This window comes from Pipistrellus hanaki, assembly GCF_964339955.1.
Source record: "Pipistrellus hanaki genome assembly, chromosome: 1".
Taxonomy (NCBI): Eukaryota; Metazoa; Chordata; class Mammalia; order Chiroptera; family Vespertilionidae; genus Pipistrellus; species Pipistrellus hanaki.
Window position 1 is genome coordinate 209,275,332 of NC_140503.1, and position 13,344 is coordinate 209,288,675.

Consider the following 13,344-nt stretch of genomic DNA (forward strand, 5'->3'; position numbering starts at 1 on the left):
AAAAGCAGGACAACAGTGCGTCCTCTAAACATGATCACAACCGCATCCCAGTTACTGCCCTTTCACCAGTCACCGCTTCGTATTAAACAGGGCGGGTCTGCCCTGGCTGTGTGGCCAAATGGGTAGAGCGTCAGCCTGAGGACTGAAGGATCCCAGGTTTAATTCTGGTCAAGGGCACATGCCTGGTTTTGGGCTTGGTTCCTAGTAGGGGACATGCAGCAGGCAGCCAATCAATGATTCTCTCATCATTGATGTTTCTATTCTCTCTCCTTCCTCTTCCTCTCTGAAACCAATAAAGATATATGTTTTAAAAATATATATTTTTAGCCCTGACCAGTTTGACTCAGTGGATAGAGCATCAGCCTGCGAACTCAAGGGTCCCAGGTTCAATTCCAGTCAGGGGCATGTACCTTGGTTGCGGGCACATCCCCAGTAGGGAGTCTGAAGGAGGCAGCTGATCCATGTTTCTCTCTCATCGATGTTTTAAAATATATATGTATATGTTTAAAGAGGTGGGGTCAGCGCAGACACTGTGACATGTGCAGTGCTCCCACCGGTGTTCACGGCCTCAGCTGCGGCCACTGGGCCCTATGGGGAGGGGAGTGCGGGCTCCCACAGCCACTGGGCCGTGTGGGGAGTGCGGGCGGCTCCTGCAGCTGGGCAGAGCCACGCTCACAATCGCCCGCACAGCCCTCGGGCAAGCTGCTCAGAAGCAAGGAGGTAAATTCACCATCACCCCGAGGTGGCCGTTCCTTCTCTGACCCTGCTCACCTCCCCACGCCGCCTTCCCCGCAGCACAGAGGGCACATGCTCCCGTTACGCTGTGGCCCCATGAAACCACAGCCTGCGTGAGTGCCACAGAGCTCCCACCGTGACTGCAGCCGCCCCTGGATGCCGGCTCCGAGAGCACATGGCTGTGTTATCACAGCCATAATGTTACTTTAACTTTGTTTTTGTAATTAGAACACTGATTTCTACTTTGTAAAATAAATGAATACATAATCACCATTGGGATGATCCAGATTTTCCTTCCCAAATAAGTTACCTAAAAGCATTCTTTCAAATAGAATTATACAACCCAAGCCATTCTCATTTAACTCATTTATTAGTAACTTGGTCAATACTCATCTTTTAAGAGGTGAATAAAAAACTCATATCTGTGAACAAATGCAGAATTCTTCTTAAATCATCTGTAGACAATTTTAGTCCTTTTCCCCCTCACAACCAGGCAATTCCCTCACCCACCACTTCCTACTCAGAAAGACAACGCTCAGGAGCAGAGCCCTAATTTAAAGCAGGAAAACAGCCAATATGTGATGCAAGGAAACACACGTGTCCAAGGGAGCACTACACCAGAGGCCTCAACTCTCCCTGAGCAGCTGGCTGCACGCTGCTCGGAGCAGGGGAGGGGCCCGGGACAGGAGGGGGGCCCCCACGGCACCCCCTCACCCGAGAGCTACCTGCAAAGGCCGGGCTGCTGCCCTCGGACCGGGACTCGGAGTCCTCCTCCAAGGCCGCCGCTTCCCCGAGGAGCACCTTCCCTAGGAGAGAGGAGTGCCGTGAGCTGGGAGGACGCACGCAGCCCGCACGGGCAGCTGGTCACTGTGGAGGACACTCTGCCCTGGAGGTGGAGCACAGAGCCGGCGCCTGGGGCACGGGGAGCACCAGCGAGTCCGCAGGAAAGCAGAGAGCCGGCTTCTCGGACAGACGGACGGACGGAGCTGCAGAGCACGGGGACAACTGCAAACACTCGGCAAGCTGCTGTGACCCCAGTGGCAGTGACTTATCCCTACTACACCTAAACTAGCACCACGGCCAGAGCCACGCTGTCGGCCGGGGATGTTCCGCAGCATCTCAATGGCCGCCAGAATTACACATGAAACCGCTATTCCTAGAGGCCATTTATTTTATTATCTTTTAATTTGTTAGATTCTAAGGTTAATCATAACTCAAGCACTGTACAACCTGGGAGGCTGAAATAATATTTCATCTTTAGCAAAGTTCAAAAAATACACTTTACAGTTCACAGTTTTCAGACTCTATAGTCATATAAGAAGAAGACAAGGGAGGGAGCGGGGCAAAAAAAAAAAAAATCAATAAAATATGTAAATAAATAAATAAATTAATTAATTAAAAAAAAGAAGAAGAAGAAGAAGACAAAAGTTTCAATGTGACGTAACTGGGCTCCTAAGTCTCAGGGTTACATCACACACCAATGTCATCCAACGCAGGGGCTGACCCGTCACTGGCCACGAGAAGCACGGGGCCGGGTGACCACCTCCCCAGCGTGCACTCAGGGGACACGGAAGGCCAGTGAAGCACAACGGGAACAGTGGAGGTGACGGCACAGCGAGGCTGGCCGCCCGCTCAGGGTCCTCTGCCCGGCCAGGCTGCCCCTGCAGGGCCAGCAGGGCGGCTCAGGGGCCCCGGAACGGGGCTGCCCATCTGTCCCAGGGCAGCACAGGTTTCACTGGAAAAGAGACGTTAGACACTACGGCCCTGACTGAAAAACAAGGTCAGACAAAGGACGCAGGAAAGTACAGAGCCGCAGGCCTCCGGGTCCCGGCGGGAGACAGCAGGCACCTCCCATCAGCGGGGGAGCAGGGAGCACCGAGACCAGCCGGCAGCACAGCTCCCGGACCACCTTCGTGCTCACCCAGACCTCAAAGCCCCGCAGTGACCACACCGTGTGGCCCAATGGGAGCCTCCAGGTGCGTCTAGGAAATGCTCTGGCTCGGCCACCCTACGTCCACAGGCCGTCCCCGGGTCACGTAGGACCCAGGGACGTGTCTCGTGCTTACATGGCCATCCCCCGTTCATTTATAAAAAAAGTTCGTCACTGCGACGTGTGTACACAGGCGCTTTATGTTTCTTGTTACTTATTTACCACAAGTAAAGGTCAGGAACTGTCTTTCTTTTAGTTCTCTTTGCTGTGTCACGTCATCACTGCTGTGTCAGCTCCATGTGAGGGACACAGGTGCTTATGGCGGTGGGTCGCCGTAGGAGCGATCTCCATCGGAACCCAGGACCGGCCGTGCTCCCGTGAAGACGGCATTCACCGCCAATAACATGGGCATCGGACTCTCAGACACACACAATACTCATGACACACACAAATCAGCATGTTGTTTGCCAATTACCCCTCAATTTTTAAAAAAAGAATTAGTCTTTTAAGATTTCAAAATTTAAAAAGGCAGCAATCACTTCCTACAGAAATCCAGACTGGAAAAGAAAATGAGTGCTGTTGCAAAGTGATAACATGTACCCAAACTGTCAGATTTCATTAGAAACGCTTTGATCTAATAAAAATAATCAGTTGTATCAGGACACTTCGGCCTGCACAAAGCCAAATGTGGTTGGAATACCCCAGGCCCAAATTAACTCATTAGCCAGTCATCTGTCTGATACAGTGAACACGCAGGCGGGGAGGACTGTTACCTCACAAACAGCGCACTGGCGGCAGCAGACAAGGCAGGTGCTGGGGAATGAGTCTGACCGGAAGGCAGCCGCACCCTTAGCTCAGGACCCGCAGGCCGAGGCCGAGGCCACAGGGAGGCCCAGGCGGCACAGGAACCGGCCTTACAGGAAGCTCTGCCCAGCCCCGGCCTGAAGGCGGCGAGTCCTGGCGGCAATTCTGACGGCAGCGGGGAAGCCCTGCCAGGCCCGACCCGCAGCATGCACCCACAGGCAGGGCATCACGGACAGAAAACCAGCCGCCCGGACTGATTTCTGAAATAATCACCTCTTTGTTTTCTGGAAAGGACAGGGCTGCATGAAGAACCCCCTCCAGCTGAAAATCACAAAAGAATGACAGATGAAAGTAAGGCAGCAAGCTGTTGGAATTCAGAAGGAATTCAAATATTTTCAAAAAGCTCGATTCAACTTTAAAGCCAGAGAATATATGAACATATTCCCAAAAGGCAGTGTTCTGCTTTGATTTTGACATGAAAGTTACATTACCACTCAAATACACATATAGCTCAGGCCTAAAATGTCAAGAGTGCACAGACAGTGCACTTAAAAAGCCAAATTAAAGCCATCAGAAATCTGATTGTTTGGTCAACTAATAATGAAGTATAAATTCTCGTCAGGAAGCACCGTTGGGAATGAGGATTTCGGCGATTATTTGTAAGGCGTGCATCCCGCAGAGAAAAGGTTCTTCGGTACAAGGACAGGGAACAGGCACATGACCATTTTCTGCTCCTGGCACGCACACGCACACGCATGCACACACATGCGCACACACTGCACTAAATGGACCGCATGCCACAAGACCGAGAGGCTGGGAGAAATGAAAACCCCCTGGAGCTGCAAGGCAAGGCTCCGTCTACCCCAGCTCCTAGGGGCGTCTCCACGTCAGGCAGGGCCACAGCTGCAGGAAAATCAGGGGGTGGGCCCTCCCCGGACAAGCATAGTGGGAGGAGCAGCGACGGGCAGGCGAGGAGAGCTTTTCTGAAGTGGGCAGGACAGCACAGAGCCAGAGGGCAGCAGAGACAAAAGCTCTGAAGGACCAGGGTCCCATCTCTGGCCAAGTGACAGACGACAGGCCCTGGGGTGTCCCGCGGCTTGTTCACTCCCAGGCGGATAGATGCCACTGGAGGCAGCCGCGCTCAGAGCGACCCACCTTCACCTCCTTCCCACCCGCCAGTTCCCTGCAGTCATCCTGCCGCGGCCCGGGCCCCATGGTAGGGGCCGCTCAGCACTCACCGATGAGCTCCACGATGCTCCCGCTGCGGCTGCGGCCGCCGGGCTCCGGGCTGGGCGCGCTGAGCTGCGCCAGGCCGCCCGGCGTGGTCAGGGCGCGCAGCAGCGCGGGCGGCGGCGTCCGGAGCAGCTGCTGCAGGAGCTCCAGCGCCCCGGTCACCACGTTGTGGTCCGGGTGCTGCGCGTAGTGCAGGGTCAGCTCGTACACCTGGAGGGGAGACGGCGGCCGTGGTGGGGTCCCCCGGGCACTGGCGTCCCTTCCTGTTTCCGACGGCGTACGCCGGAACCTGTGCCTTCCTTTCTGCCCCTAAAACGGTGTCGCTTCTACCAGTGCGGTCAGCAGCCTCCGGGTGGCCTCCTAAACTCCCTCGAGGCTTTTCACTGTGGTACCACTTCCTTAGGCCAGTGGTCGGCGACCACGCTCCGTGGGCAGAGGCATGGCTGACACATTTCCGAGCGAGGACCTCGGTCGGAGTGCCACCGAGAAAGAGCTGACGAGGCTTGTAAAGGTCTCATGTCAGACCCCATCGTACTTCTCACGTGACGTGAGCAGGATGAGTTTCTTCCTCCTGAGAGCTGCCTGTGGCAGAGCACTCGTTCGGTGTGACTTTCAGATAACTAATGACTCTGCAGTGCGGCCGTGTGCTCTCCCGCAGCTCACCCACACAACCACTCGCCATTTGCCTCAAGTTCAAAATTAACTGCACTTTCTACTTGCTGGTGGGGCAGCCTTCCCTTTAGCATCATAAAAGGAAAACGTCCGTTTCAGAAAGACAGAGAGCACGCGGACACAGACTAAAAGCTCAGGGTGGGGCCCTATGGCTCGCTCTGGTTCTTCTGGGGCCTCCATCACTCCAGGTCGCAGGTCTGCAAACTGCAGTCCACAGGCAACCCGCCCGCCCCTCCGCCGAGGTCTGAGTGGGCACGCCACGCCTGCCCCTGTGCACGGCCTCTCAGAGGGTGGCGGCCCTCCCGCAGGATCCACCGCCTGCGAACAAACTGCCTGCACAGCGGGGACTCAGCGCCCACGGCCCCACCCGCCTGCCCTCCCGAGTGCTGTCAGCGACATCACCTCTTCACACGGTCAGGGGTCACAACGTGTCACCATTTAAACCACGTGCTTTGCCTAGCAGTTCAGTCAAAACCCGAATTTACCATGTGTAGACACAGGACTGCGGGGGCTCGATCCATGTTTACAGCACAGATAAACACGTGCCCGGTCTGGTTTAGGCACAGGGTCACAGGCTGTGCCAGGCAGGGCTATGAGGGCCTGCGTGCCACGCTGTAACTTAGCAGAGCTACCTGCGTCTCCCTCTGAGGTCACAGGGCTGGGGGTCATGACCTCGGACCGGAGCCCGTGCTCAGAACCCCGGCTGCGCCGCTCCCCTTCCCCGGAGCTGACTCGCAGGCTGTCAGTCACGGCTGTGCCTGCACCAGTGACCCAGGGCTCCTACCTGCACCAGCTGCTCTGTCGAGGGGGAGACTTCCATTTCCTTCCGGGTCACCCCAAAGCTGCCTTTCAGGCTGGTGTCCTGGACCTGCTGCTGCAGCAAGGGCACCAAGTACCGCAGAGTGAGCAGCGCTCCGAGGACCAGCAGGGAGGGGTGCTCGCCCTCGACGGGAACCAGCAGCCCTAGAAGGCAGCACAGCTCTGCATCCGGCTCCTGCAGGCCTCTGGGCTCTGCTGCAGAGGCCCCGGCAGAGCCCTCTCTGAGCTGCGGGAGCCCGGGTGGCACAGACGTCACCAGGAAAGCACACGTGTGCATCGCCCGGGGCGCGGGCCGGGGCTGCCCAGGGAGGCCCAGCACCGTGGCTGAGCACCGGCGTCCTTTCCTACAGGGTCCACAGCGCCCGCACTTGCCGGTGTGACTTCAGTGAACGTGTGCGGGGGAGGCCGGGCAGCCACACCGGGCAGAGCCGCAGGGCCGGAGGGACTCCCTGCACTCAGAGCCACCACACCGGCTGGGCAGTGTGGCCGCACGAGGGCTGGGCGGGAAGGCGGTGGGTGCACCGGGCCTGTCCCCCTGCCCTGCTGGCTGGCTGGCCTTGGGCGCCCACGCTTCTGCAGAGCAGCCTTTCCCGCCCTCACCCCGACCCCCGCGGGCTGGCAGCCCCCCGACCGAGCTCCCGTTTCCCAGTCAGCAGGGCCCAGGGTCTGCCCACAGGCCGAGGGACGGCCTGATCTCACCGTCTGTCTCTAGCAGAGGACGGAGACACCCCCTCATCCCCCCACCCCCCGGGCACCGCCAGGCCCGTGCCTCACCCAGGAGCACCCTCACCCAGGAGCACGCTGAGCAGCCAGCTGTAGAAGTACTGCGTCCTCCGTGAGTGCTGGCACACGCTCACCACGCAGCCCGCCGCCGTCCGCCGCATGGTGGGGGAGGGGGCCTTCAGGTTGGCGATGAAAGCCTTCAGCAGGACCTGTGGCCACGGCCATGGAGAGGCGCATGAGGCCCGCTGTGCGTCCACAGCCTAATGCGCTCCCAACGCTCGCAGCCGAGTCATCACAACCCGGGGCGCTCGGCTGAACAAAGCCCTGCCGGGCACCCGAGCAGCGCCCAAGGCTCCGCCGCAGAGGCCGGGGCAGTGGGGGCCTCCGCTCTGGGGAAGCAGCCCACGGTGTCTGAGGGCGGGTCAGGGAACGACAGCGATCACACAAACGCAGCCAAGAAACGGACACCGCACGAGGCCAAGGAGCAAAGAGCGGAGCAGCTACAGCCTCGTCCGGCCTCAAAGGCGCCCATGGACCTGGCCGCGGACAAACAGGCTGTCCCTGAGCCCGGAACAACCCAGACGAGGTTCCGGGCAGCGTGGAGTCCCTCCCCCCTTCCCCGCACACCAAGCCCCTCTGCTCGCGAGGACACACCGGCCCCTCTTCACCTCCTCGCCCACCAGAGCAGTGAGAGGACAGCCAGGAGGCAGCCCCCCACGTGCCTCGGAAGGTCTGATGGGAATTATGGGCAGACAGGCTGGTTGGTTGAAGTGTCGCCCAGTACACAAGGTTGGGCGTTCCATCCCCAGGCAAGGCACATTCAAGGATCGACCAATGAATGCATAAATGGTGGAGCAACAGATGGATGTTCCTCCCTCCCTCCCTCCCTCTCTCTCTAGAATCAATAAATAAAAACTAAAAAATAGCCGAAACCGGTTTGGCTCAGTGGTAGAGCATCGTCGGTCTGCGGACTGAAAGGTCCCAGGTTCAATTCCGGTCAAGGGCATGTACATTGGTTGCGGGCACATCCCCGTTAGGGGGTGTGCAAGAGGCAGCTGGTCGATGTTTCTCTCTCATCGATGTTTCTAGCTCTCTATCTCTCTCCCTTTCTCTCTGTAAAAAACTCAATAAAATATATTTTTAAAAAAACTTCAATAATAAAAAATAAATAAATAAAAAATAAGTAAATTAGAAGTAATTTCAAATGACTGTCCCAAAGCCCCAACTCCCCAGACTCATTCACAGGCTTGTGACCTGAGGTAAGAATCATACCTTGATTTCATTGTCATTTGCAAAATTGCCAAGCGAAGCCATGATTTTGGGTATCGCCGCAGCCAAGGTCTCCTGAACAGACTCCTCGGGTCTCTTGCTTATCCGAGTCAGGCAAGGCAGGAGGTTTACCAAGTAAGGCCTGCAGGTGAGGAAGAACCTGCATTACTCTACCAGGACTACTTTAATACATCCGGTGCATGTTGGAGAAAAACCAGTTTTTATAGCAAAACAGAGCTCAGAGGAGAGGGGACAAACCTCAGCTACAGGAGGGTGAGCTGCACATGAAGTTCAAATGTTGGCAGACACTCAACCTTCACCTCCCCCATAGCCAGAGGACTCTCCAAAACCTTTTAAAAATTATATGCAGCCCAGCTGTGTGGCTCAGGGGTAGAGCGTCAACCTATGAACCAGGAGGTCACGGTTTGATTCCGTCAGGGCACATGCCCAGGTCATGGGCTCGATCCCCAGTGTGCGATGTGCAGGAGGCAGCCGATCCATGATTCTCTCTCATCATTGATGTTCCTCTCCCTCTCTCTCTCTCCCTCTCCCTCTCCCTCTCCCTCTCCCTCTCCCTCTCCCTCTCCCTCTCCCTCTCCCTCTCCCTCTCCCTCTCCCTCTCCCTCTCCCTCTCCCTCTCCCTCTCTCCCTCCCTCTCTGAAGTAAATTTTTAAAAAAATTTTAATAAAATAAACTTTAAAAATTATTTGCAGTAAATAGTAAGTTATTATAACACTCATACTGTAAATTAGAAAATAGAGGTAATATAAGAAACATCACATTAGGAGGCGGAGGAAGGCGTGGGGGAGAAACAGCGATACGAGGAGACTTGCCTTGGGGGGGGGCACACAACAGCGTACAGAGAGAAGGCCGCTTAAATAAACACTAAGACAGACGATGAGGGGAAACAGAGGTAAGGGATGAGATGAAGCTTTCTTGGAAAAGAAGCATTACAGAAAGGGGTAGTGCTCAAGCTGAACAGGCCTCAGAGGTAAGACCTGGCTCTAGAGAAAGCTGCCACCATGCCGACGGAAGGACTGACGGACCAGGGCAGTCACAGGCTGGACAAGCCAGGATCTCAGGACCACGCCAACCGTGGGGAACTCGGCAGCGCCCTCTAGTGCAGGAACAGGCAAGAAGCCGTCTGCACCCAGGACCAGCTCCCGGAGCCTCAGGAGAAAACTGTTTCCGCAGGGACCCCAGGGAAAACAGACCAGCCATCAGAGGAAGAGCCTCTGGCTTTTGAAGAAGTAGAATCGGGCCAATGAGTCCACAGAGTATCTGGGGTGACGGGGCCCTGGGGCAGGCTCCCTGGGCTGGGGAGAAGTCGGGATTGATCTGGACAGTCTGGGGGATGAGCCACAGTGCGAGTGAGGAAACAACGGGTCCAATCACATCTCCGGTCACTGTGGCTGCTATGTGGAGACTAGAGCAAGCAGCTGGATAAAAAGACATTTCCCTCGTACTGCATCTCTGTTAAACGCAAACCACTGGAACCCGTCACTGCTTCCTATTCACAGTGAGGGCCGGGCCACGCCCGTTCCTAGGGACGTTTGCCAGTTAGGGAGACGAAGGTGGAGTTAAAAGCTGTGGTCCTTTTTTTTTTTTTTTTTTTTAATATATTTTATTTATTTTTTACAGAAAGGAAGGAAGAGAGACAGAGAGCTAGAAACATCGATGAGAGAAATCATCGACCACCTGCCTCTTGCACACCCCCCATCGGGGACGTGCCCGAAACCAATGTACATGCCCTTGACTGGAATCGAACCTGGCTTCGGCTCTTCTTTTGTTTTTAAGATAGAACTGTTCCAGCCGAAACCGGTTTGGCTCAGTGGATAGAGCGTCGGTCTGCAGACTGAAAGGTCCCAGGTTTGATTCCGGTCAAGGGCATGTACTTTCGTTGTGGGCAGATCCCCAGTAGGGAGTGTGCAAGAGGCAGCTGATCGATGATTCTCTCTCGTTGATGTTTCCAACTCTCTATCCCTCTCTCTTCCTCTCTGTAAAAAATCAATACAATATATATATTTTTTAAATAGAATTGTTCCATTAGTCAAAACTATTCGCAGTTTAACGCCCACAATTTAGTGCCCATATTGGAAACCCATGTCCTAGATACAGACACAGAGTCCCCTAACTCCTACTGTGAGCACTGGGGTGGGACTTGACCTCCAAACACTTGGTAAGTCCCTTTTCACGCGCGTGGGCACTGCTGTCACACGGGACGGGGGAAGACCCTGTGTGGGGGCACCCACCTCCGACGGGCCTCGGGGGAGGGGACGTGAACAAGCACACGGGTGTGCAGGAACACTCCTGAGGAGGGAGCCATGAGGAGAACCGGGACACGGCAGCCCACACAGCACAGGACCCAGCTCGGGAAGGGACGTGTGAGCTGAGAGGGAGAGAACTCAGGGAGGCCTCCACCGGGACGACAGAGGCCGCCGCCCAGCAGTAACGCACCTGCACTTCTGAGGCCGGACCAGGTGCGCCAGCTCGGCGAACCGCCACAGTGCAGCGCGCAGGCTCCGGGGAGCGCCGTTCTGCATGGGTTTAACAGAGGAGTTACATGTGAGGGTCACGGAGGACGTCACATAACAAGGGCATGTTTTCATGGTTAACTGCTATTTTTAGAGTAAGGGCCATTTGAATCTTTACTTTAGAAATGTTAAGGTTAGTGAATTTAACTGTAACAACATAAAAGGTAAGTCACCCTTTTAAATTCCCAACTCATCTAATAAGCAATGAGAGCAGAGGAGAGTAAAACTGTGTCTACTGCTCCAAAAGCTCCTCACTCGTAGGTGAGATGGCACTTCCCCAGCTGCTCAGGCAGCGAGGCGGCCGCGGCCGAGCAAGGCGCACCTTCTTGATCTCCTTGTAGAGCTCGAGCTGCAGCCTCGGGAGGTTCGAGTCCATCAGCACCTGCAACACAATGAGCCCGGCTCAGGCCCAGCCCCGCTCAGGCCCAGCCCCGCTCAGGCCCAGCCCCGCTCAGGCCCAGCCCCGCTCAGGCCCAGCCCCCAGCCCTGCTCAGGCCCAGCCCCGCTCAGGCCCAGCCCCCAGCCCTGCTCAGGCCCAGCCCCGCTCAGGCCCAGCCCCGCTCAGGCCCAGCCCGCTCAGGCCCAGCCCCCAGCCCGCTCAGGCCCAGCCCCGCTCAGGCCCAGCCCGCTCAGGCCCAGCCCCCAGCCCGCTCAGGCCCAGCCCCGCTCAGGCCCAGCCCCCAGCCCCGCTCAGGCCCAGCCCGCTCAGGCCCAGCCCCCAGCCCGCTCAGGCCCAGCCCCGCTCAGGCCCAGCCCGCTCAGGCCCAGCCCCGCTCAGGCCCAGCCCCCAGCCCCGCTCAGGCCCAGCCCACTCAGGCCCAGCCCCCAGCCCGCTCAGGCCCAGCCCCGCTCAGGCCCAGCCCCGCTCAGGCCCAGCCCCCAGCCCGCTCAGGCCCAGCCCGCTCAGGCCCAGCCCGCTCAGGCCCAGCCCCCAGCCCCGCTCAGGCCCAGCCCGCTCAGGCCCAGCCCCGCTCAGGCCCAGCCCCGCTCAGGCCCAGCCCCGCTCAGGCCCAGCCCCGCTCAGGCCCAGCCCCCAGCCCGCTCAGGCCCAGCCCCGCTCAGGCCCAGCCCGCTCAGGCCCAGCCCCGCTCAGGCCCAGCCCCCAGCCCCGCTCAGGCCCAGCCCGCTCAGGCCCAGCCCCCAGCCCGCTCAGGCCCAGCCCCGCTCAGGCCCAGCCCCGCTCAGGCCCAGCCCCGCTCAGGCCCAGCCCCGCTCAGGCCCAGCCCCGCTCAGGCCCAGCCCCGCTCAGGCCCAGCCCCCAGCCCGCTCAGGCCCAGCCCGCTCAGGCCCAGCCCGCTCAGGCCCAGCCCCGCTCAGGCCCAGCCCCGCTCAGGCCCAGCCCCGCTCAGGCCCAGCCCGCTCAGGCCCAGCCCCGAGCCCGCTCAGGCCCAGCCCCGCTCAGGCCCAGCCCGCTCAGGCCCAGCCCCGCTCAGGCCCAGCCCCCAGCCCCGCTCAGGCCCAGCCCGCTCAGGCCCAGCCCCCAGCCCGCTCAGGCCCAGCCCCGCTCAGGCCCAGCCCCCAGCCCCGCTCAGGCCCAGCCCGCTCAGGCCCAGCCCGCTCAGGCCCAGCCTCCAGCCCCGCTCAGGCCCAGCCCCGCTCAGGCCCAGCCCCCAGCCCCGCTCAGGCCCAGCCCCGCTCAGGCCCAGCCCGCTCAGGCCCAGCTGAGGCAGTGGGAGGCAGCCTGCACCGCAGTCAGGCCAAAGTAAACGTTAACAGCAACTAAAGGAGGAGCCTAGTCACTGAGAAAAAAGCACATACGCACAGTGACTCAGACTAAGAACAGAAGCAAGTTTAACTGTTATCACCATCAAACACTACAGAACGGCACACCTAATGGCAGGTGGCTCCACTCCATTCAAACCTCTGATCGGAAACCCTGACCAGGCAGCGAGTGCAGACCATGTGCACTCTGCCAGGAGATCAGCATTAATGGCAAGGCCTGGGAGGGGGCCGGGGCGGCGCACCCGCAGGTCAGAGACTCGGTCTGCTGTGGCACACACGCCCGCTCCCATTACAGACCCCGCATCCTCCTGAAGGACTGGCCCTCCCTTTGTGTCCAGATGCACCCAGCCTGTGGCCCAGGGACCCTCTGAGCCCGCAGCCAGCTGGGAGCCACAGGCCCCTCCCAGGCTCGCCTCCTCCCAGATGCCCGGCTCTCGCTCTGGCCCTGGCCCTGGCACAGGCTTCTGGTCCAGAATAAGCACTCCTCTGACCGCGTGTGAATGGTGCCAGAGCCCCTCCTCCTCCCACACAGAGCACGAAGCCCTGGGACTGACCTCAGCGCCCCCATGCTGGGCGGCACACAGCGCAGCTCCTGGCACCAGAGGCCGGCCCCACGGTGTGAGAGACCGAGCCTCCAGGCTCACCCCCAGCCCCCGCCAGGAACCTCTACCCCAGCAGCGACCACCGCGGGGCTCGGGGTCTGCGCTGGGCACTGAGTGGCTTCTGCCAGGCCACCTCACAGGGGACCGACGGGACTGAGGGCAGAGCACGCGGCCAGGCTGATGGGTCCCCAGAGCACTTTCCTACATAAACGAAGGGCAAACTCCGCCCCATCTCCCCGGCACGGCCCATGCGAGGATCCTGTGGAGAAGGGAGCGGGCACCTGCTGCGGACCCAGCGTGA

At 58.7% G+C, this 13,344-nt stretch overlaps 2 protein-coding genes across 5 annotated transcripts in view; one reads left to right on the forward strand and one right to left on the reverse strand.

Moving 5' to 3' along the window:
- LRPAP1 (LDL receptor related protein associated protein 1) overlaps positions 1-13,344 on the forward strand; it is a 229,491-nt gene that overhangs the window by 182,614 nt on the left and 33,533 nt on the right. The window lies entirely within an intron of this gene.
- HTT (huntingtin) overlaps positions 1-13,344 on the reverse strand; it is an 89,456-nt gene that overhangs the window by 64,340 nt on the left and 11,772 nt on the right. For 3 of the 4 annotated variants that reach the window (XM_084903630.1, XM_084903629.1, XM_084903632.1), the window contains exons 4-11: positions 11,042-11,101; positions 10,643-10,722; positions 8,189-8,327; positions 6,984-7,125; positions 6,159-6,337; positions 4,708-4,912; positions 3,743-3,790; positions 1,461-1,541 (exon numbers count right to left, since the gene is read on the reverse strand). In XM_084903630.1, coding sequence (XP_084759756.1) covers positions 1,461-1,541; positions 3,743-3,790; positions 4,708-4,912; positions 6,159-6,337; positions 6,984-7,125; positions 8,189-8,327; positions 10,643-10,722; positions 11,042-11,101 — 934 coding nt within the window. The remainder of the gene's footprint in view (positions 1-1,460; positions 1,542-3,742; positions 3,791-4,707; positions 4,913-6,158; positions 6,338-6,983; positions 7,126-8,188; positions 8,328-10,642; positions 10,723-11,041; positions 11,102-13,344) is intronic. The other variant, XM_084903631.1, reaches the window with a different exon arrangement.